This window comes from Lytechinus variegatus, chromosome 11 (assembly GCF_018143015.1).
Source record: "Lytechinus variegatus isolate NC3 chromosome 11, Lvar_3.0, whole genome shotgun sequence".
NCBI classification, from domain to species: Eukaryota; Metazoa; Echinodermata; class Echinoidea; order Temnopleuroida; family Toxopneustidae; genus Lytechinus; species Lytechinus variegatus.
This window is the reverse complement of record NC_054750.1, coordinates 2,444,133-2,465,132: the sequence shown is the minus strand read 5'-3', so window position 1 is coordinate 2,465,132 and position 21,000 is coordinate 2,444,133. Positions and strand designations below refer to the sequence as shown.

At 37.5% G+C, this 21,000-nt stretch overlaps 1 protein-coding gene across 1 annotated transcript in view; it reads left to right on the top strand.

Moving 5' to 3' along the window:
* LOC121423947 (zinc finger SWIM domain-containing protein 5-like) overlaps positions 1-21,000 on the top strand; it is a 51,177-nt gene that overhangs the window by 7,585 nt on the left and 22,592 nt on the right. Inside the window, exon 4 of the mRNA XM_041619495.1 lies at positions 18,825-18,995. Coding sequence (XP_041475429.1) covers positions 18,825-18,995 — 171 coding nt within the window. The remainder of the gene's footprint in view (positions 1-18,824; positions 18,996-21,000) is intronic.

The window sequence follows — 21,000 nt, the reverse complement described above, 5'->3', positions numbered from 1 at the left end:
ACAAGGTTCGTAATAGAAAGAATTAGAACCACAGCATCGCTGATTCTAATTAGACCAGCCCAGCCACGGAAAAGACAATATATGGAAATGCCCATGGTGCGTGCCTCATGGCAGAATGAAGTAAAACTGATAGGCTGTTGCAAGGGGAGCACGGCCGAGTAATCAGATTTTGGCACACAACCCCAAATCATATTGTCTGAGTGTACGGGGAAAGGATGTATGGCGATTAGGGGCTGTGCTCATATGGTGCTTTTGGCAAGGATATTTTTGGTCAGGATGGTTTGTATTTCTGTTAGGAGATGAAATCAGGCTGCGCCCATGGTTAGATAACACTTCGGTTTATCACACTTTTCCTGTGAGCCCTTACGTTCTTGCTCTGCATTAATATAACTCTTGCTTTTATAGTACAGCACTCCGTGTGAGACGAACAGTGAGATAGAAGTTAGTTTCACGCTATTTTGAATCCTTATGTTTCCTGTTGATGTGTACTTCCTAAAAATATAGGTCATATTTGTTCTTTAGATTTCTAAGGAAATTTTATCAAATTAGTTACAAGTTTTGTGTATTGTCCTCTCTGTGCATGTATATTAGGTCTGTGTTTTCCTAGAGTAGTATCCACAAGAAGGACAGTATATATTTTTAGATCGCGTTTTAAAGGAGTGATCATGAATGGTTATTGCTTCAAGTATTAGGTAATGGTAAACCACAGAACCTTTATACATGTACGTATAGGTATATAGAGATTGTTTCTTGTATGAGAATTGACTGAACTTTAAATCCGTGCTGGTTATTTAGTGCTGCAATGAAATTGGGTTACTGCTCTGTTCAGAAACAATTGGCCAGAGTTTGATGGAAGAGAAAGGAAAGGCCTGCGTGTGTTTAGGTTATGACACATGAGCACACGTGGGTAGCTTGCCGGCGAGATCGATCTCTCTCCCACAACGCAAGGCTGCAGAACTGAGGAAGTTGGTCATTGCATGACGTGATGGCCCAGTGTATTTTTGTCTGGCTCGAGTTCTACTGGCCATGCAGCATCCCCTCGTTGAAGCGCTAACACAAGCCAGGACAGAACGCGGAGCCCTTAATCTCGGCCTGCCATCAGATCCGCGGAGCCCTTGCGAGTCATCGCCATACCTTAAGCCAATTTGCTCCCCACGATCCCTTCTTAGTTAGGAAGACCGTGAAGGAGAGTGAAAGAGACGAGCGCCGCGGGATCATGCAATCAAGCAGCGGTTTCCTGGTTAGCCTCTGTCGCTGCATTATGATGGGCAGCAGCTTACCCCTTCACAGCCCCTCTCCGCATAACCCACTCCCTTCCCTCTTAGCTCATCATTTTGTTGATTGGAGAATGAGTCTCCCATCCTATTGTATTGACCTTTCTGTCCATTATGGTGGCTGCAAACAAGCCAAGAAATGCCAAATTTCTTGAGCACAGTTGACCCACTGGGAAATTCCATTAGAATGCATCATTCTGTACAGTTCCTACTTTGGATTTCTGGATATATAACATGGAGTTATGTACAGCCCCACACCCTTGTTTATGTAGGGGACAGAATTATATAGCATGAGTTGTATTTGTGTGTTTCGAATGTATTTGACAATAGTGTGAAATGTTTGAACACAATAGCAATTTTCATCGTGACCTAAATCTTTCTGGATAATATGCCAGTTGTGTGTTTGAATGGCATCTCTAGTTCTCTACAATGAATTCCAGTACAAATTACAGCAGGATATAATACCATTTCAGAAAAACTAATAAAATGCAAAATGATGAAATTTACAACAATTAACTTTAATATTAGCACGTACACATCTCATAATATGTAAGCATGGCTGCACTACTGTGCACATGGAATTTCGTTCCCTGAGTTATTTTCCTCATTTTTATTACATCTACATATATTGAAATGGAGGAAAAGAGCCTCTTGTTTGACCCCGCAAAGAAATCAGCAAGATACTCCTTCAGCATTCTTTTGTCATTTGCTTGTGATTAATCTATTTCACGAGAGCATTAATTACTGAAGGGGGAGGAGAGACAGAGCAGCCCTCTTCTTTGCCTCTCTGCTCCTCGCAATGCTCGTTAAAGAAGAGGGATGAGTAAGAGAGGATTGTGGGAAGTCTCCTGTGTAATCCACGAGGAGGTGATGCGTTATGAGGGGAGACAAGTGTCGGGTGAGGAAGCAGCCTGGAGTACTCCGCTCTTCGGCTGCACCGCACATAACACGGAGGGCTTCATGTAGAAGCTGCAGGCCATTGCGTGTAGTCCCACACATCCATTCGCGTGTCATGTATGAACTCGAACTGTGGTGAAATTATTAGAGGGGGGCAGGGGTTTCCTCGACTTTGAAAGAAAATTGCAGGAGACTGATGAAGCCTTCTGAAGGAAGGTCTGTGTTGAGCTCTAAAAATCTGGGAGATTAGATATCGATTGTTCTGAACAAATGTTAAAAAAAGTTGTCCAATGTTTTCACGGGAATGTGAGTCGTCTGTATAGTTTGAGAACCTTGCATTGCCTTGCAGCTAAGCAGACATGTATCTTTTGACTGCGGATGTTATCACGGTGATTACTATCCAATTTTGTCTCGATTGCGCACATTTCAATGATAAAGTCTTTGTCTCATTTGATATTGAAACCACAAGTATTTGCTTGAATACCATAACATTTCCATTGCGTTGCTCTTACCATGTGTGTAATTTTTTTTAAACACTGTTTCAATCTAGTGGAAAGTCTGTCCAACAAATTATTGGCAAGACTTGATAGGCATGAAGACTAGAGCCCCTTTGTAAATCATGACTGATGCCTCTCCTCCTCCTCTGCCAAGCATCTGATTTCTACTTCATTAAGAAGAGACACAGGAGACAGGGGAAAGAGGATCTAAACGAGAAGCGTGTGTTTATAAGCAGAAGAATCAGCTGTCGTTGCGGCACAGTTGGAGATGCTTGGCTTGCATCAGCGTCGCCTACAAGCCCTGGTGCCAAGGATAGAATCATCCCCGCTTTTCTCCCCCCTTGCTGATTTTCTCTCGTTGGTTGAGGGTTCTGTGGAAGGCACGCCCTCATGTGAGCTCCTGCTTCCAGTCATTTCCGTGCTGTCTTGTTGACATGGGGGACTGGGATACTCGAGGAAAAATTGAGATGTTTCACGGAAAGGGATTGAAGGATAAGAAAAATGTGATTGTTTAGAAGTAAAAGACTTAGGCACCCATATGATAAATTATCAAAGAATGAATAATACTCAATATGAACAACTAAAATGATTGCTTAATTCTATAAGTTGCTGACTGGTGCTCTTCAAAAGTGTCCTGTAAAATTGATTTCCTTTATAGGGATATTGAAAGGGTTGCACAATTACAAGAAGGTGCATAAATCCACCCTTATCAACTCCCTCCTCCCTCTCCTTTCACACCTATCTTAACATGTACCCCTGGTGACATTCACACAAGGATTTCTTCCCTGTCCCCCGATCAATCATTTAATGTTAATGTGAACAGGAAATATGGCAACATTTTATATTCCACTCCAATTTTTGTACACATTAAGATACTATATTTGGTCATAGTCGCCATCACTATAAGCAATCACTTGTTTTGTTCACTGTACGTCAGTGAAGGGGTTCCAAATGGGTGTCACATTGTGGCATTGAGCAATATGCAGTCCAAATCGGGTATCTGAATGAGTTTTTAAATTCCCAACTATATTGGTAGTCTAGTTTTCAACCACTGTATGACTGTACTGAGGATCGGAAGGAGGTACATCATGTATTGCAGAGGAAATTCCCTGCACCACACTGTATGATCAACACCTTGTATTCCATCCATTCCCTTATAATATGTACAAGGTATATTCACTCATTCCTGATAGTAGCCTTTCTTGACAGGCTGTGTTGTTCTGGTAAACCTTCATTTCTCTCAAATTCACTGAGTGGTGAAATTGTCATGTTTTCTGATTTTTTTTTCTTTCTTTCAGGCCACTCTTCTCTTGGGGAGTGGATCCAGTTTCCTTCAGATCATTGTGTATCTTTGACTTTAGAATGCCATTTGCCTATTTCTAAGCATGTTGCATAGTCCTTGAAAGACAGTGATGATCAGTGACTATTTGTTATAAGCTCCTAAAATCCTTCTGATTGACTCAGGGCAAATTTATCAGTGAAAAAAAAAGCACTGTCAAGTTCATTCACAAAACACTTGGCAGTTCTTGAACACTGAGCATTGTTCAAACGTGATTCATAAAGCAGTTGATACTTTCCTTGAATCCCTGAGACTATATCTGTAGGAAGGACCCTCCCAAGTTAACATAGCCCCTATCTCACCCTCTTCTTCTTTGTTGGATAATTACATTGCCTGTCGGTGGCAGCTGTGGCCCCAGTTGTTGCTCATTGGTTTAATGAACAGGACCACTTGTCACTTTTCGCTGTCGACTGGAATCAGGGGTTGTCCTCCGATTAGAGTGATACAGTTCCTTCCTGTCTTCCCAATTTGCTTTTCTTTCTCCCCTCCTGAGGTACGAAACCCGCGACCCGAACCGATCACGGCTTCTCAGGAACTGACTCCCTAAAGAGACAGAGACAAAGAACATCTTGTCACATGCTAATTTGCTCAATTATGGAATGTTCAGAAGTCTGTACTGTGTCATGTTTGATCTGTGTAGTCATGAAGCTTCTGCCCCATCAACCGTTGTTTGATAACAGATCGTGAAAGAGGTGTTGAGACCATCATTTCAATTTTGCATTTAGAGTTCACAGCAAAAACTGTGGTGTTAACCGGTGTACATAGAGGACCACACCAGTTATTTTACACTAGTGTTAAATTGGTGGTGTTAGTTTTACACCTATAGGTGTTATTACAACACCTTTTGTTGTTACATTTACACTCTTTGGTGTTACGTTTAATCTCTAGGGTGTAATTTTCACACCTCAGGGTGTGGTCCTCTATTAACACCAATTGGTGTCAGTTTTAACACTGCTGTTTTTATAGTGTTGAGACTGTCATACATAAAAGAAAAGCATTGTGAAACAAGCTAGAATACAATAAAACACAATAGAACACAAAAGAACACCTTGAAACATTAATTAAATACAGATTGTGCAAGTTTCAAATTCTGTTCTGTAGTCAGACATTTTTTTTTATGTGTGACAAGTTGAGATCCATTCTGTTCTTTTAAGAAATCTTTAATATTTCCATATTTGGGTTATTTCAGACATTAGTTTTCATTTTATAGAATGAATGAACCAACTTATAGAGAATGCATATACAAATACCTTGGTGCTTTTGCTTCTCAAATGCCTTTGATATCAGATGTAGGTTAATATTTCTTTGAATAATTAATTCAAATTGGTCTCTTTCCATTATCTTTTTCTGCTCAATTTTCTTTAAAATATTTTTCCACCTAATTCAGATTGATCAACATTAAACAAATCCTTTTATGCCGTTCTGTTTCTAATGTATCATTAGAGAAATTTGGTGTCACCCCCCTTCTATTTCAAAGTCACAACTGCGTACATATAGGGCAATGTTCCAGATAGCATCACATGGCTTTGATTGAGTCTTCATTTATTCAGTTCTCACTGTAGATGCGTTGTCTGTATTTTATAATTCCAGCAAGACATAAAAAAATAAGGACCCCATTACAGTAGAGGTTACTTGTTCAGCAAATCAGCCACACATGCGGCCTATCTCAAGCAATTACTGAAAAGGGATTGACAATTTATGTTTCAATCTTATCTCTTTGTAAACAAAAGAGGTAGTTTGTGATTCTTTTGATATTGTTTCATTTCATCTTACAAGCTGTCAAATGAAAATTTAGTCTTACAATTTTGTTTGAACAACGAAAAAATACTGTTTTTGTCAAACCCAAAGATTTTATTTGTGTGTTTAGGGTGAGAAAGATTTGAAGGGAATGTTCACCCAGACTGTAAAGTTTGAACGGAACCTTCACCCCAATAATAAAGCAGAATATTATAACCAGGTCTTTGAAAGATTTAGGAGTTCAGTATGTCTTTACTCTAGAGTTAAGAATAGTAAACACATTTTGACAATCTTATGTAAAAAGGTATAACCAGAAAGCAAATGTTATACAAATTATACAAATTGAAAGGTAAATATGAATTTTTAAGAATGCCATTTGTGTGTACATTAAACTTGTCATCATAACTCAAAGCACGACTGAGTTCTTTTCACACTCTTTGAGTCAGTGTACTTTATAAATGATCTAATTAACCTCATCCAACAATCTCTTATGCAATACAATTAGCTACATGTGATTAAACCCTTCCATGTGTCCAAACTCTACGCAATTGCTTGACGGATAACAATAGCGGCCTGCTCATCACTGGTTATTAGCAAACGACCCACCCCTCAATTAACATGAATCTCGGATGAAACAACTATTCTTTTCTTTATGATGTCATTATCAATTAATAACATTAATGCCAGTTGAGGATTGTTGTCGTCAAGATTCCTGGCATCACTGGTGACAAAAGATTGACTTTTTGTTTAATTAGATTAAGATAATGGCTTTGATATCTGTTGATATATGTCAAATATTGGCAAAAATATTCCACCGGGGCTGGGATTCTTCGATTTCATGTTTTCATCAAGGAAACATAAGCCATACATGGTCCTGTGTTGTAGCCAGGTTCTAGAATAAGGTTGAATAATCCTCTGATTCTTGGTAACTATCAAGAGCTTTGATCCAATCCTGATTCTATGGGGCATCCATTAATATAACCACAACCTTCACAATCATGAAAGTGTAATGCAACCCATGGATTGAAAATACATGAAAAGATAAAGAAGATCTCCCCTCAAAATGTTTTAAAAGGCCCTTCTAAGTTGCAAAAGATCGCTGTTACATTAATTACAATTTATTTGAAATCTTATTTTGAATGAGCAGAAGTCTGGGAGGTTTATCACTCACATGGCAAGGGGTAAAAGGAATGTACATACAGTTCTTGATATCTTGGCAAGTTCTATTGTTTAATACATAGTAATATTGCTATTTAAGATATTATGCAATGCTGTTTAATGTAAACCTTACAGCAATTGTTTAATAGTTTAAAACATCCATGCCTTAATAATCCATAGAGAATTAGATTTTAAAAAAAACTTTGTTGTTAAAGATTCAAAAAGGTCATTCTAATTTGCAAAAGATCCATTAAAGTTGATGTTGTTAAAACATTTTAAAGGGGAAGTTCACCCTGACAAAAAGTTTATTGTAAAAATAGCAGAAAAAATAATAAAAAATATTGCCGAAGGTTTGAAAAAAATTCATCAACTAATTAAAAAGTTATTAGAATTTCAATTATTTGATTTGTGACGTCATATGCGAGCTGCATTCCTACATAGCGAATGGTAAAAAATCAATGAAATGTCATTTTCTCAGAAAATTGAAAATGGTTTTCACTGTACCTTTTGTATATCAATAGATCAATCATTTCACACCTGATCATTAATAGAAAACAAAATTAAGTCATCAGGAACCATACAAAATTTTAAATTCATGAATTTTATATTACATAACACATGGGGCAGCTGCTCGTTTATGACGTCACAAATCCAAAACTTTGAACTGTAATAGCTCTCTTACTCTTTAACGGATTTTCCTCAAACCTTCACCAATATTTTTTACTATTTTTTCTGCTATTTTTACAACAAAGTTTTTTTCTGGGTGAACTTCCCCTTTAAACAACTTATGGGTTCATACAGTATTAGAATTGTATAAAAAAATTAAGTGTTTTTACTGTGTAGAGATGGATCAGAGGCCCATTTCATATAGGACTTACAACTGTTGCAACTTTGCCATTATGGCAACTACCATGGTAATCTTGATTGTAATTGGCTGTTGAGCCCTGTAACCATGGTAGTTGCCATAATGGCAAAGTTACAACAGTTGCAAGTTCTTTATGTAACAGGGGTCCCAGATTCTTCTAATGGAGCGAAAATGACTACATTCACTGGGGGAAGTCCATCCTGCCATTAATTGGTTTTGATAGAAGTGGGTGCATTGAGAAGAACTATTCAGTGGTAGTAACACTGAAAAGAGATTGAAAGTAACAAAAGTGATGGCTTACAAATCACAGTCAAAGAAACAATCAGAAAATCCATGCAGTTTTTAACCCCCCCCCCCCTTTATGGGTTCTGAAGAGATGATTATTGTTTTCCTGGTAACATTGAGGAGTATCAATGGGTGTTATAAGGAATTAATATAGGACAGGTTTGAATAGTTGAATACAATAAATGGCAACAGCACTTATCATTACATCATATTAACACTACATATTGCATGTTATTTCATGTAAAAATTTCAGTGTTAAATTTTCTAATATTACGTGTTTATAATTTTTTGCTCCCTGAATTATAAGTATTTTTTATATTGTCTACATATATTTGCTGAAATTATGATGATGATGATAAATATTGATAATCATGATAATGGTGATGATGATGATGACGACGACGACGATGGTGATGATGATGATGATGACGATTATTAGGCCTATAACACTAAACAGTGACAATAGCAAACTATTTTCAGGTATTGGGCAGAATACAAGAAATACCACTCTTTGAGAACTGCATAATCAAACTACATTATTGTTGGGAAATATGGCATTCTGAATTGTGAGCAGAAGATTAGTTGAGATAATGGATGGCAAATATTGGGCACAAAGAAACTCCAGTATGGATGCGGCTAGAGAATTCCGCCACCTGTGTACATTCTAATGGGAGTGGATAATAACCATTATCAACCATTACTTGGATGAGAAGAAAAAAACCACATCTGAGTTTGGACAAACTTGTTGATTGAAGCCATATCGGCTGGTATCGCATATGAAAACTAAGACCTTGTTGTGTGTTGGATTTACAAATTGAAATTAAAATTCATATTCAGTTTTTTCCAACAGAAAAAATACTTATTCAGTATTTACATTTGTAATAAAATTCAATGATATATAGTTGAAGAAATTTACAAACATAGAATTAGAAATATTTTTTAGGAAATTTCTAATTGAGAACTTATATCAGAACACTGAGTATCTGTAGAAATGCATTATTAATCGTAATATATCTAATATATATAACTTTCATGAAAATGAATTTGATTAGCCATCTTCCATACATGTATACAGTATATTCATTTTACATGTACGTATATACCCTTCTGACGTGTTGATTTTTGATGGTGAACACATACTATTTTACTGAAATATAGTAGGTTACTCAATCTGAAATAATTGAGAACAATTAATGCTTGGTGGAAAAAATATTTTTAAATGAATTTCTGCATACAGTTGTTCCCCTCATTATTCCTTAATTTTTACCCTTATACTCTCTGCTACCGGTAGAAACATTATTATTATCAGCCCCTCTATATTTTATAGCCATATGTGTGTGTGTGTGTGTGTTATATCCATAAAACTGAGGCATAATTAGTAACATCCTATGATTAATATGCAGAGAATTTTAATGAAATCTGCAAATCTGTTCTTAATGACTTGAACAAATTATTACATCAATTGCTCTGCCATTTGTGCGGTGGTATCACGTCGGCGAATCACCCTGCGTTGCACCGAATTTATGCGACATTTCCTCCAACTTACTCAGAATGTATAGTTGAATATCAGGCCATGATTTGGGGTCTGTATTGCTGTGGATATTTACCCCACCCCCTCGCTTTTCTTGGTACTTAATGAATTTATTCCCCCACCTGTTATGTATCTCTCTCTCTTCTTTTCTTCTGTTTAATTTACCAATTACCCCCCCCCATCTCTCAACAGGCAATTGTACATTTTCTTTTAGCATAATGTTGAGTACAAACTTCATCTTGATTCACTTTCACACAAATTACTGGGATCTCTGTAATTTGTCGTCTTTAAAGCATTATATTTATATGAAATTTGTAAAAAAATAGTAATACTCTTCGCTGTGGTTATGGCCATTTGAAGTCTGGATTAAGTTCAAATTCTAAAGATTTGTATTACAATTTCAAATCAATTAAAATCTAATCTTGAAGGTTTAAATCCAATATACTAGGCCTGATCATGTTTTTTTCTTTCTTGTTGCTCCTTCCCACCCCCAGATCTCCTCCTCTCCATCCCTCCCCGTGGTGTCTCTCCCCCGCCCTCCCCTCACCCTTTATCCTCCCATCTTCACCCTCTAATTCCCTCACTCATTTGTCTAAAGCAATTATCAGGTACCAGGTCTATGTGACACTTATCAGAGGAATATGTGGAAGGATTCAATTAGTTTGTATCACCAGGTTAATCTAGGTTCCTTGTAGGTTTTAGTCCATGCTAAAAATATTGAGCATATAATTTTATTTTTTCAAGTTGAGTGAGTTCTCCAGAGAGAATCCAAATGTTCTTCTGCAGTATATCAACTGTAAATTATGGATAATTGGACTTAAACGACATTGCAAACAAATGTCAGGTGATTTTATTTTCATCCATTTGTATTCAGACAAATTTTGTGAAAATACATGTACCTATGAACTTTTATCTATAGATTGAAATTTTACACAAGTTGCTGCTTTGTATGTTACTGATGAATTAAGATGTTAGGATATTAAGACAAAAATAATGAGAGAAAAAAACTTCTTGTATATAATCATCTTACATTACATCCGTTACTTTTCTTTGAAACAGAAATACTTACACTTAATGGGACGGAATAGATAGCTTTATGAAATTTAAGCCCCCTCTGATACTGTTTTGTATAGAACATAAATACAACCTTTGTTGTAAGAAGAGAGGGTAGTTTGACTGTGAAAAAGTGTAGCAGAGTTGAAGGGTTGATATTAACGTGGATGTTAGAGACTGTTCTCCTTTCGCTTTCTAAAACTAGTTTACTAGAAACTGGTTCAGGAAACCAGATTGGAAGATCGCTTTGCTAGCGTTCCCACTTGATCACACGAAAGTGGTTTTCAAAATCACTTCGCGTAAAGCAATCTTGTTGCTATGGAAATGCTCTCAGTGGGGTGACACGTTTCGCACGAAATTCGAAATCGCAGCATAGGCATCATAAACCTGTAGTGTGGAGTAGCGTGCTCAAAATGTGTGAATATCGCTTCATGAAGAACAGTTAGGTCCTCACACTAAAACCAGTTTAGCAAGGCAAAGCCATCTCAAAAAGTACATCACGAGGTGGTTTTCCGAACTGGTTTGGAAGATCGCTTCCAAGACTGCTTCGACCGTTCTCACTACGCGTTTTAACTAGTTTCCACTAAACTAGTTTTAGGAATGTCGTGAGAACGGTGCCATAGTTTGCTTTGAAGAAAGGTCGAGTTTCACAGTCCAAACCAGCATATTTGCAAAAATATGGGTTTTATTCTGTGAAAGTCCCTTCCTTGCTGCTATCATGATCCATGGGGTAACCTAATCCAGTTACTACTACCGCTCTCGGTTCGGTCAGCGAGAATTGGTCACTCAGGAGTAACTGGATGTCCAGATATTAGTGTGACGGAATAGAAAGAGGAAAGAGAGGGGTAGATAATGAGTAAGGAGGAAAGAGGGGGGGGGGGTGTGCGAATGAGAGCTAGGGTTGGAGAGAGAAATAGAAGAAGAGGAGAGAGGGAGGAAGAGAGGGGGGTAGAGAGAGACAAAGACAGATATAAGAGTAACAAAAAATACACACATGCCAACAGAGCACAAGAAAATGAGATTTCATAATTTTATTGTAGCAGTAGACTGAAGGAGCTGAAAGAGAGAGTAATAGGAAAAATAAGGAGAGATGGTCTGGGTATCGGGAGTAACGGCGTAAAGCTAGAGAAAAAGATGACGAGCGCGTAGTGACTGTCCTTGCTTGCCTTATCTTGCCCAGCATGAGTGCGGCGGTTGATTAGGAGTGCGCGTTGTCAACCAAAGCAGACTATCACCAATAGGGTAGGATTACGCTAGCCTCCTTCATCATCGCTCGCGATGCAGATAGCGTGAGAGGGAAAGGGGGAATACAGGAATAATTCTGTAAGCGCAGGTACCATTACCTCTGCTCAATTCCCTTTGGGAAGACCAAATTTCATATCGATGTGGGTAGTATCGTTTTCTGATTACGACTATTTTTCTGCTTCCTTTATCTTGTACATGAAGTGAATGTAAAAGCAGATAGCATGGAGAGTAAGGAGAGACCTGCCTGGGTTATCATTTTAAACCATGTGCAAAATAGATTTCCATTTTATCAGTTACAAAAACTCAAACACAGAGAAATCTTCATATTCATTTCAGTCTTGTTGGTATTCATCACAAAAAAGAATATTTTTGTATCTTTATTCTTTCTAAAGTTATTTGTTAATTTATGCAAGTTTAGTAATTGTTTTCAATGAATATAGTTTTGAAATATTACTTCCGGCATACAGCAGTGATTTGTCAAAGGGATATGGCTCCAAGTACAGCTCGGTATTATGATATTGTATTGACCAAATATTACCTTTATTTATGTAGGTCAGCTCAGCAGGAGAGAATTATTCGGTAAATCCTCTAAACCAGATAATTCAAATTTCAGTATTCCAAATCATCTCAAACTTTTCCTTCTGTAAACATCCCAAGTAAATCTCTTTCCAATTACTGCCAATATGCAGCTTGTCATTTATTCATAGGAAAAACTGAAGAAAAGGATGAATTTAAAGAGTGGGCCGTGTCATTTTCCTGACAGATATTTGCTGCGTGACTTGGTGTATTCTTTGGCGACAGATTAAACGGTCAGTCGGCCTGCGTCACCGTCACGGAATCATGGCAAAAAAATCCAGCCATATTCAGCCCTGAAAATTGCAAATAATTTTAGAAACAGTTGTCTGAGCAGTAACTGGAGGAGCTGTCACATTTTGTGCAAATTTTTGGGCTGCCGCGGCAACGGCTCTTCAAAATGTCGTCGTTTATCATCTTCCACTCAACTACTCATTCGCTTCTTCCTCTCATCTCATCTCTCTCTCTTTCTTTTTCTCTCTTTCTCCCTCTTTTCTCTTTGTTACACTATTTTGTTATTTCCCATTCTTTCTCTTTCTCTTCCTATATTTCTCTCCCACTTTGCCTCTCTCTTACACTTTCAACGATGCCTTTCCAAGGAGCTCTCCTTGGTCTTTCCATCTGTCTGTATACAGGGAATTGTTAGTGGACTAACAAATAGTGTTTCGTTCATTAATTTTCTTTAGTTTTCTTTCCCTTTCGACTTTCTCCTCTCCTCTCCCCCTCTCTCTCTTTGTGACTCTCACTCTCATCCCTTCCCTTTTATCTGTATATCTCTCCTTATATATATATATATGTATATATATCACTCTCTCTCTTGTGCAGTCTCTGTCATGGTGTCTCCCATTTCCTTGTTCATATTCATTTTAATATGCTTGTCATTCTCCAGACAGAGAAGCGTGTAAAAGGTCTTGTGACATATCCGCTGCCCCTCTCTCCCTCTCCTTCTCTCACATTGATGCAGGAATTCTCTACAACACCGGAGGGATACAATCTAAAACAGACATCAATTCCTTGGTCTGGTAACAATGATTTGGACTTCATGCCTATTTGCAGTGGCACACTCATTGGTTATGCATTGGAGATGTGCCGAGAATGATTAGGAGGAAATTTAGAGAGAATGATCGTGCAGATGTATTGTTAGGAGGGAGGAGTGTAGGGAGAATGTTCTCCGTTTTCTTCTTTACTGTCGTCTTTGTATCATCAGTTTGGCATTGTTTGTACAGGATTTGCTCCCCACCACTGCACATGATATGGGCCGGACTTGAATTTGCATTCATTATTCCAAGAAGTCGTTGGGAACGGGTTCAAAAAGCCTGGGAGACTAGACACGGGATCCAGCCCCGTTTTTCAAGCCAGATTATATCTCGACATCATTTGAATAATGCACCACTTGGAGGCTCCGTCACATCATAGGAATTTGAGCGAGCCTTCTCATTTATCCAAGACGGCGGGGCTTGAAAGGTATCCCCCTCCGTCGTAGAGGTTGTAGCCCTCCCCGCTGACAAGTGGAAACCTCAATATGCGCAGTCCATGTAAACCACCCCATGCCCTGTTTGTGCATGCATTAGTAGCAAGGCCCTCCCAAAGTTATCATTTGAAACCAAAGCGCTGTGACCAAATACATCACTCCCCAACCAAGCCCGGTTGTCACACGGGGGGCATCGATAACGGCTGCGGAGAGGGAAATCGCGTCTAACGATAATACGGCGCGCTGTGAAAATGTTGGCTCTGGCCCCAAAAACTCCTCCGGTTACTCGGCGACGTCCAATGCATTTGCAAATAAATGAAAGCGGCTGCGATGCGAGGGTACTTCATTATCGACGGGCAAAGCGTTGCAGCCTGCTTTAATCAGTATGCCTAATAACAGTGCTTTGTCACACAGGCTCAGGGCACCTGAAGCGCGGGATGACTCTCTATCTATCTAGTCTTATCTCAAGTACTCCGATTCATTTTATTGTCATTTTAATTGAATTCACCCACAGGTACCCCTTTCATTACGATTTAGCCATATATTTCTATGTACATGTAGGAGCTTGAACTTGTGTGATCGATGCTGGTATCATAATAATTTATTGTCTTTTTAACCCCTACAGAAATTTAAGAGGCTGCAGGCTAGTAACTCTAGCATGCGACTAGCAGGGCGCTCGCTTAATAAGCAAGTGCATGCTAGCGAACAGTTCCTGCTTGCTAAAAGATCGCTAACTATTACTCTGCACGCATATTACACACTTATTAAGCTAGCCGCATGCTAGTTACTAGCTTGTGCAAGCTTGTCACAAGCTTGCCGCAAGCTTGAACATTTATGTGAGGGAATATTCCAATATCCAACACATGCGCAGATGGGGAGGGATTTTTGTTCGATTTTTTGAAGCCCCCCCCCCCCCACATCATCCCTCCATCTTATTTCATTCAATTCACTTTCTAAAAATACCATGTTTGTTTTATCTTCTTTCCCTCATTCCTCCCCTTTTCTTTATTTACCTTTTATCTGTCTCACTCTATCTGTCCCTCCGTCAGCTTTTCTTTCTGTGTAAATGTCTGCCTGTAGGTCTCTCTCATCTCATTCTCCGCTAGCTTCCCTTGTACGATTTCTCCTATTGAATATCTAATTATTGCAAGGTATTCTCGTATTTTCTGCCCGAGCAAGAAATAGAAATCTATGGGCGAATGTCAAATCGTGCTATGCCAACCGGCATCCATTGCAACTGCTTTGTGTGTTTCATTATCAAACCATTTTCTATCGGACAAAGAATGAAATGTTAATGGCTCTCTATCCAAATGAATAGGCAAATCAATATTATATGGATGAATTCTTTTCTGACATGGAGGCACTGATTCAGGTTTAAACTATAAAGAAATTGATCAGTGCAAACCAACACGGATTTATGGTGCTGTTTATACTTGATTGCATAGATCCCATATTTCAAAATTGCCTATCAAACTCTTAACAGAATCTGAGTTTCTTGTAAATAAAATTATGATTTCTCAGATGCAAAACTTCATTCAACCTCACAAGAGGAAGTATTGGGTTTGCTTTTATTTTTTTTAAAACAAAGAAATGGATTGATAATAATCAGGTGAAACACGTCATGGAAGGCTTTAATCATTTAAGTGACTGTTGCGTGGAGTCTAGCAAAGCAGCATGTATCTCCATTGATTAACGATGCGGGAGTTCTCATTTGAATAATGAAGGTACGCTGGACCGGTCAGGTTTATAGGAGCGAGTGCTGACCTTCTCCTGCATGGCTTTAGGCCTTGGCTTCGAATTTACTTTATTCATCAAACACTGAATTTGATAATACATGTACACCCGGTCATTTCATGGCTAATGCAATATATCAATTGAATTTAATGAAAGTATGCTAATGCATATATCTCATTAAAACATCTCTGGTAAATGAAACACATGCAATATGGAATTTTTTTCTGTATGATTTTGATAAGTAGTCTGAATTAATTAAGCCACTATACTGAAATGATTCCTTTGTGAGAATTAGTAACTTTGAACTTAGCCAAATCTATTAACTGCCTAATAGTTGGCTATATTCTAGTATGTTTTTTTTTTCAAACAGGTGACCTATATCATTTTCACACTCACTCATCTAGCAATACAGAAACAAATATTTGCTGAACAGTTTAACATGTATTTTAATCAATGTATGCAAAGTTAACAATCAATATTATCAATCATATTGCAGGGCTCAATATAAATTTTACCTATTTTGCAAAGTGTATTATCAATCAGTTTGATGCAACCTGCAAAGAGGGACATATCACAAATTATTTAACTGTTGAACGTCTATGTAAAACAGTTACACTGTATGTTATCAATCATATTTCAGGGCTCGGTCAAATGATCACACTTTACTACTTAACTTTATTATCATGCAAGTATAGACTCAGTTGGGGCATCCATAAGGTCGAGTTTACGGGTTACCAGAGTTGGATGCAACCTGTCACGTTACTTATTAGGCCCTACCCTCTCCCAAGCCTAGCGTTTACCTCTTCCTCTCACAGGTAGAGACCTCTTGCAGGAAACTACAGACCGTTCCAACAAAAATAAGGGCACAGCTTGTAAAACAAGAACCAGGGAACAAATTTCCATAAAATACATGTAAAAGAAAATACTGATATAAGTTTACTCCATTATTGTCATTATCATCAGTGTTGTTTTCATTTGATAATGTATTTGTCATTTTAATAATGATCATGATTCTATTGATGACTCCAAGCAGACAGGTAATGTCTATATTTATTTCAAATGGAAGACATGTGGCCATCTGTGTGATTGTTAAAATTCAGGTCAAAATAGGAGATATACATTGAAGACATGTACACGTACGTTGTGAAAAAAAATTAATTTGGCCTAATTCCATTGGGTAGAGCCAACATGTGCCATCCTTTATAAGTTGACATATTTTGTGGATTGTGTTTGTTTGAGTAGCATGTAGTGCCCAACTGGTACATGAACCTGAGACACCTCTAGCCCAGTTCCTTGCTTTCCTTGAACAAATATTGAGTGAGTTGAGAGAAAATAGATTATAAATCATATCTGAAGACACAGTTCAAGATTAGGATGAGGGAGTGTATTTCTCTCCTGTAGGGGGATGTTACCATTTAAAGATACATGACATGTTTCTGTTTTATTTGTGACTCTATCGACAACAACAACGATGCAGGACTCGGCTTGGTTGAAGATATTCTTGATGGTAGTTAAAGAGATATATTCACTGGTTGCAAGGAGAGTGTTTTATCTCTCAATCTCGGCCATTTTCTTTTTTGGCTTTGGTCCTATCCAGTACCCAGGGAGCATCTCATGAAAGAAAATGATTTTCACCGACTGTTGTTATAAGCTACTAAAATCTTTGCAACTGATTGGCTCAGAGTGTGAGTGAATAATCACTGAATATCTCGTTCTTTTTTTTGTTGCTAGCCATAGAAGCCAAGCTAAATACCTGTAGACTCCCCCCCCCCCTTATATATGGAGTGTCGACTGCAAAACCTACAGTTTACCTGAGTATCTTCATCATGAAGTACTCCTTTGGCTATGCTTGTATCCTTAATCCTAACTTGATTTTACCAATTCAATCAAATATAAGAATGTATCCATCTTTAGAAATATACAGAAAATATGCATATATCATCAATTTTCTCTAAAACATAGGTGAACTTCAAATCGAAGGATTCATTGTTGAACGTGGATATCTTCAACTTCCTTGGGTGTGAATTGCAATTTTGACATATACCATGTTTTTAATTCAAGACAAAAGTGCTTTGAAACAGATGTAGAGGGGAAACAACTGTTTCCTCCGATACTCGCCAGTGAATCTTGTTCCATTCTTTCATAACAGTACATGTATATCCGACAGCAAGCATCTGTCCTTTGAATTTAAGAGCAAAAGCACCACTAGGAAATTATCGGATGGGGTGCAACTTTTACGATCACCATGTTTGGAATTTCACCAAACACTGTGGAACACGAGAGGCGACAGATAAGAGGAGATAGCCGCGATGTTTGTTCGAAATAAAACCCATCTCTCGCTCAAGCAGGTGTACATTAATCAGTTGCATGTTCGTATGGAGGAAGCGAGATAGCGCATCTGAGGGATGGTTTCGTGCACCGTATCCACTTTCTCCATGTCCCAAAACATCTTGGATGATAGTTTTATCAGATACAACCAGTTCACTTTCTTTTTCTTCCTGATATCTTTCTGTTCCGCTATCGTTTCCCTTGTTCTTTACTACTATGATAAATGTCATATTTCATGCAACCAAACTGAAAAGACGAGGTAAATGGCTGCAATGTGGTGGTTCAGCGTCGGGAGAAAAGGTTTCTTACAGATGCAGAAAGTAAATTCAAATACATTATTTTTTCCTTTGAAAATCTTGAAAGCATTCTTGTCATTTGAAGGAATATTTGTGCATTTTATTTTCTTGTTAACTCTATCTTGACTTCTACACTGTCATTTTCAAGGATTAAAAATATATCCAGATTGCTTGTGAATATTTAGTATTCAGAATCTTGAAGATTTTTGTAATGTATTTCATTTAAAAAGGCCAATATTTCACAAGCATCTGCTTTTGGGGGGACCTAACCATTTTATTGCATGTATTATGCTTTGTAATTGATCTATATTTCATATTGGTTTAAATAAAATTAATTGAATTTATTTTTTTTTGTAATCTGAAAGCATTCAAATTCCAATCTTAAATCTAAATCTAATGTCCAGCTGGTCACTACCGATCTGATTTATTTCAAATCCTTGAATTTTAGAGTGCATACATTCAAAAATAAATTTCAAAAATCATTTATATTTTATATTACAATTTATCATTTATATCATTATTTCATTTTTGTTATTTTCAGGTTTACTATGGATGGTAGTGGTAATGAATCCAGGTTACTCAAAACGAGAGAAAGAACATTGGAGAGTGAGATTACGGCAATGGAGTTCCAATGACCTTTGCCCTCTGGAAGACGCAGACGCTCGTAGTAATATTCCCAACCCAGGACCAGGTGCAATAAACAATGTGGCAGGTAAGGAGAAAATGGCAGTTTGTTGTTTGTTAGACATGAAGCATATTCTGACCCCCTTGATCACAAGAGTTAAATTTCGAGAACTTGTTCAAAATTCCAGATGATTATTATCCGCATTCAAAATGACTAAAAGAAGACCCTTATTGGTAAGTTATTGAAGTTACTGGCTATTGCAGTATGGTCTGATAATAATGCAAGTTTTTGTTTTCTTTTTTTGTGTCTCCTTTCTCTCGTTTTTGTCTCACCTGCGAAGCTGAGTGAGACTATAGGCGCCGCTTTTCCGACGGCGGCGGCGGCGGCGGCGTCAACATCAAATCTTAACCTGAGGTTAAGTTTTTGAAATGACATCATAACTTAGAAAGTATATGGACCTAGTTCATGAAACTTGGCCATAAGGTTAATCAAGTATTACTGAACATCCTATTAAAGTTTCATGTCACATGACGAAGGTCAAAGGTCATTTAGGGTCAATGAACTTAGACCATGTTGGAGGAATCAACATTGAAATCTTAACCTGAGGTTAAGTTTTTGAAATGTCATCATAACTTAGAAAATATATGGACCTAGTTCATGAAACTTGGACATAAGGTCAATCAAGTATCACTGAACATCCTGCATGAGTTTCACGTCACATGACCAAGGTCAAAGGTCATTTAGGGTCAATGAACTTTGGCCAAATTGGGGATATCTGTTGAATTCCCATCATAACTTTGAAAGTTTATGGATCTGATTCATGAAACTTGGACATAATAGTAATCAAGCATCACTGAATATTTTGTGCAAGTTTCAGGCCTAATGATTAAGGTCAAAGGTCATTTAGGGTCAATGAACTTTGGCCGAATCGGGGGTATCTGTTGAATTACCATCATAACTTTGAAACTTTATTGGTCTAGTTCATTAAACTTGGACATATGAGTAATCAAATATCACTGAACATCCTGTGCGCATTTCAGGTCACATGACCAAGGTCAAAGGTCAATGAACTTTGGCCGAATTGGGTGTATCAGTTGAATTACCATCAAAACTTTGAAACTTTATTGGTCTAGTTCATTAAACTTGGACATATGAGTAATCAAATATCACTGAACATCCTGTTCGAGTTTCAGGTCACATGATCAAGGTCAAAGGTCATGTAAGGTCAATGAACTTTGGCCATGTTGGGGTTTTTTGTTGAATAACCATCATATCTCTGTAAGTTTATTGGTCTAGTTCATAAAAAGTGGACATAAGAGTAACCATGTATCACTGAACATCTTGTGCGAGTTAGAGTAGTATTCAAAGTCAGCACTGCTGCTATATTGAACCGCGTGATGCAGGTGAGACGGCCAGAGGCATTCCACTTGTTAAGGAAATATATATATATATATATATATATATATATATATATTCTCTCTCTCTCTTTCTTTTCTTGTAACAAATTGATATTAAAACAAGTTTACGATTACTTATAATAGCACATTATAAAAACATAAACTTTGGGGATGATAAAGCCCTTACCTTTGCAACTTCTTGAAGACTCTAGGTACCTTCATCTCACATTCAGAAAATTATGAGAAATAAACAGACAAAGTTGACAAAATATGTATGTTTGTGAAAGAATTACTGTCTTTGTGTATAATGTTCCTATGCAGGTTCCATAATTTAGTCAATAAACATCAGTTAGATCAAAAGAATGAAAAACAAAATACTTTTAAGAGCACCAGTTTATATGAGATTTTTATATTTATGATGCAGTAAAATCCAAAATAAAAATTTTGTGCCCTTTCATTATTGAACCAACAAGTTTTGTTTTGTCTATACCATGCTATTTCAGTCGAAATCATTATGATAATTTTGTAAACGGTGAAACTATATATCTTGTCAATATCCCTGTTTTTTGTGTTATTAGTTTCAATTTCCTATGCCCACAATTACAGTATGATTATACACAAAAAAAGTGATTTTGAAGAATGCCTTGCTTTAAAACGAAGGAGAAATTAAATTAAAAATGATTTTTCCGCCATGT